The sequence below is a fragment of the Palaemon carinicauda genome, chromosome 43, assembly GCF_036898095.1.
Source record: "Palaemon carinicauda isolate YSFRI2023 chromosome 43, ASM3689809v2, whole genome shotgun sequence".
Lineage (NCBI taxonomy): Eukaryota > Metazoa > Arthropoda > Malacostraca > Decapoda > Palaemonidae > Palaemon > Palaemon carinicauda.
In genome coordinates this window covers 11,835,308-11,839,839 of record NC_090767.1, presented here as the reverse complement: position 1 = coordinate 11,839,839, position 4,532 = coordinate 11,835,308, and the positions used below count along the sequence as shown (strand labels likewise).

General features: G+C 35.5%; 1 protein-coding gene across 5 annotated transcripts in view; it reads left to right on the top strand.

Moving 5' to 3' along the window:
- Positions 1 to 4,532, top strand: part of LOC137634026 (heterogeneous nuclear ribonucleoprotein K-like) — a 128,595-nt gene that overhangs the window by 99,673 nt on the left and 24,390 nt on the right. For all 5 annotated transcript variants that reach the window (XM_068366267.1, XM_068366264.1, XM_068366266.1 and 2 more), the window contains 2 exons: positions 3,549 to 3,621; positions 4,436 to 4,532. The exon at positions 4,436 to 4,532 is cut by the window's right edge and continues 11 nt beyond it. In XM_068366267.1, coding sequence (XP_068222368.1) covers positions 3,549 to 3,621; positions 4,436 to 4,532 — 170 coding nt within the window. The remainder of the gene's footprint in view (positions 1 to 3,548; positions 3,622 to 4,435) is intronic.

Below are 4,532 nucleotides of genomic sequence, written 5' to 3'. Positions count from 1 at the left end.
ACTATAACTTTCAACGTTAAATAAGTTCTCTTGAAATAATTAGATTTCAATTGCATGTAAGTGTTACACACACACACACACTATATTCAAATAAGCCATATATATTCCCTTAATATCTGGATTCCCTCTTATACCTGGGGATCAGAGACCCAAGGGGGAACCAACTCAAAGATAATAGTTTCTTGTTGGGCGGGGAATCGAACCTGGGACCGTAAAACTGACTTATTTGAATATGAAAAACACATCTAGATGTGCAAAGTTTATCAAAATTATATATGTATATATATATGTATGTATATATATATATTTAATATATATAAATAATGTATATATATATTTTAAAGATATATATATATATATATATATATACACATACATATATATATATATATTATATAAATATATATATTAATATATATATATATATAAATATATATCCATATATAAATATTTATATATATAAATATATATCTATAAATATAATATATATATATATATATATAATATATATATATATATAATATATATATATATATATAATATATATATATATATATATATATATATATATATATATATATATATATATATATATATATATAAAACACCTACACAACATCTACATCAAACTCCCTCCCCCCCCACCCCTCCCCCCCATTCCCCCTAATTACTTCCCACACATCCACCCCCCACCCCTCCCACCTACAACCCACCACCAACCACCTCGCCCCACCCCTGAAAATATTTGGGCGTGGACCTCGGAAGGGTGTATGCGTGCGTGCGTTTGTGTGTGTGTTTTGTGTCCCGTTGCCCGGGGATACACAGGTCAAACATTACTTTGCCAATTCTTGTAGAAGTCGATACTAAGTTCAGGGGAAGAGGGGGGGGGGTGTAGGGGTGTAATTGTTAGTGTGGGAGGTGTATGTACGTATGTACATGTGTGTGTACATGTGTCATGTTCTTGGTGTTCAGCTTTGGTATGTAGTGGAGGAGGGAAGGTCATATATATATATATATATATATATATATATATATATATATGAAATTGAAGTTAAATTTTCTCTCTCTCTCTCTCTCTCTCTCTCTCTCCTCTCTCTCTCTCTCTCTCTCTCTCTCAGAAAATTTAACTTATACTTATATATTTATATATATATACATATGTATGTGGTTTTAAATTTTAATCCACTCTTCCATAGCAAACTTTTTTATATATATGATTTTGTACTCTCTCTCTCTCTCTCTCTCTCTCTCTCTCTCTCTCTCTCTCTCTCTCTCTCTCTCTCTCTCTCTCACTAGCAGCATGGACACATCAAAACTTAAACCATTAAATAACTATATAATAATTCTCAATTATCAAACTTATCTAATTGAACTAACGTCCATATTATCATTAATAAAAAATCTCCAGTTTATAATAATTAAAACTATAAAACTACTAAAAGTTTAGAAATAAAACTTATAAAACTTGAAAAACGCGCGAAAATTCAACTTCAGTAGTTTTCACATTGTGCGGCCTTTGCAACGGCTCCCCCAAATCCTTCCCCTAGTTGTCAGTTGAGTGGAATTCCTGTAAGAGCCACAGTGGTGTTCGTGTTTTCTGAATCGATCCAGTGTTGGCGCCCCACACACCAGTATATATACACCCACCCCCTTCCTTTTCAACATTAGAGGACTTAAGATATATTATACACCCTTAGCTTTTGGTGTTTTTGGTAGGGTGTAAAACTAGTGAGTTTAATCACTTCTGTAACTTATTTCATGGAGAGGAATGAAGAGATTAATTCGTTTGGGATTAATATATTTTGGGTGTAGGAACACTTCAAGTCAGGATTGTGACATGACCATTCTCTCTCTCTCTCTCTCTCTCTCTCTCTTACAAATACTATTACTAATACAACTAATTTTTCATATTCACTCGTCCAAATGTAAAACTCTCTCTCTCTCTCTCTCTCTCTCTCTCTCTCTATTTCATTATATATATATATATATATATATATACATATATATCTATCTATGTGTGTGTACACAGTATATATGTATAAATGATTGGTGTAGCATTACTCCTTAATTTTTTTTTGACCCATCCAAAATCCAGAAGTTGACCTCTATGAAAAAGATGGTAGCCATACTCTGGCATATAGCCTTAGATCTGAAAAGGACATATTAATCATAATGAATACAAGATAATCATCATAGGATATCTTGAGTCCTACAGGGGAGGTCTCGGTTCTCGAGGCCTAAGGACTTGTCCTTTTTTCAATAGTAGTTTGAATATGTAAGTGAGAAGTACTTTTGATTTTCTGAATATCTTCAGTCCAGTAAACTTTTAAAGGCCACCCATGAATAGGGACAGTGACATAGCCCCATCGAGCAGGACAATGCCCTAGAGACTGATCATATATACGTATGATTAGCGCCCAAGCCCCTTCTCCACAAAAGCTAGGGCCTAGGAGGGCCAGGCAATGGCTGCTGATGACCCAGCAGATTGATCCATAGGCTCCCCCAAACCCCCCATCCTTAGTTTACAGGGATGGTAAGGTTGCAGCGACCAAAGCGACTAAGGAGTTTAAGCGTGGCTCGAACCCCATTCTGGCGTTCACCAGTCAGGGATGTTACCACATTGGCCACCACAACCTAAAAGCAAATAATTTATTAGTGATATATTTCTTGTATTTTGTATTATTAATAAACCCTTTTCACTTCTCTGGCTTTAAGTCCAACATCAGTTGACAGGCTTCCATGTACATGCTAAACCCTTTTCATACTGCTCACAGTGCCCCCCTTGGTGTGCACTCTAAACATTGCCTAAGGTATTGCTTAAGGATCTTGGCAGCTCTCCTTTTCCTTCTACCTAAACTTTTTTCCTATCCTACTTTCCCTCCATTCTTGCTCTCCAGCCCCTGTGGCACCATTAACTAATGCCTAGTTCCCCCGGGTATCAAATTCATTTCTCAGGAGGGTCAAACCTGAGGACCTCAATCTGGTTAGGTCATGTGTCATGCCTCGTTTAACCTCCAGTTATTAAAGCTAAATCTTATATATAAAATAGAAAACATAATGGGGTTTCACTTAGCAAAATTGTAGGAATAGGTCACTAAGTCGGCAGTGAGTGCTGCTATATAAGTGGAAGTCACTGTGACACCAGGGAGTGCACAATAGTAGGAATAGGTCACTAAGTCGGCAGGGAGTGCTTGCTACACAAGTGGTGTGATCAAGGAGAGAGATTTAAGTGCTGATTGAGAATGATTGTGAAAACTGTTAGTATGTGAACCTTATCAATATTTTAAGGGATTTCCTGAGTTTATCTTGGGGAATTTATAGCATATTTATGTACAATTGTCTCAGAAAAAAAATTCTATAAGATCCCTTTCACGAATGTGAAGATCGGGCGTAACACGATACGTTAATTCACGTCCTATATTTTCTCCTATGTATCGCTCTCTCTCTCTCTCTCTCTCTCTCTCTCTCTCTCTCTCTCTCCTTTTGGGGGTGTGTTTGTGCGTGTGTGTGTGTAGGTGTTACGGACACATTACGTGTTTATATTTCAGGGTCCTGACTATCGGTGGATCCGAGGACGTCGTCCTGAAAGTTCTGTCTGAGGTCCTCGAATGCCTGGATGAGGTAAGTGTTTCAATGCCCCTTTGTCCAATCTTATCAAGAAATAAAAAGACTAAATGTCCCTTTGTTCAATCTTATCAAGAATATGAAATGTTCAATGTCTCTCTGTCCAATCTTATCAAGAATATGAAATGTTCAATGTCTCTTTGTCCAATTTTATCAAGAATAGGAAATGTTCAATGCCCTTTTGTCCAATCTTATCAAGAATATGAAATGTTCAATGTCCCTTTGTCCAATCTTTTCAAGAAATAAAAAGACCAAATGTTCTTTTGTCCAATCTTATCAAGAATGTTAAATGTTCAATGTCCCTTTGTCCAATCTTATCAAGAAAATAAAATGTTCAATGTCCCTTTGTCCAATCTTATCAAGAATTTAAAATGTTCAATGTCTTTTTGTACAATCTTATCAAGAATATGAAATGTTCAAAGTCCATTTGTTCAATCTTATGAAGAATATAAGAATATGAATTGTTCAATGTCCCTTTGTCCAATTTTATCAAAAATAGGAAATGTTCAATGTCCCTTTGTTCAATCTTATCAAGAATGTGAAATGTTCAGTCCCTTTGTCCAATGTTGATATTAAGAACATATAATTGAAACGAACCTTTGTTTTCAATATCACATATATGAATGTATTTAAGATCATTCCTTTCTGACAATGTAGATATTTAAAGAATACATTTAATAAATAATTTATTCAAGAACCCCAGTTTCTATGTAATGTATGAATACATTTCCCAGTTCACCCACTTCACTGTGCTTTATAATTTATAATAAATTGTTTAATAACTTGTAAATCTTTTTCTCTCCTGACGAAGGCCCAGCAGAAGGGGAACACCGAGACAGACGCAAGGATCTTGGTTCATCAGAGTCAAGCTGGGTGTGTCATTGGCAAAGGGGGTTCGAAAATCAAGG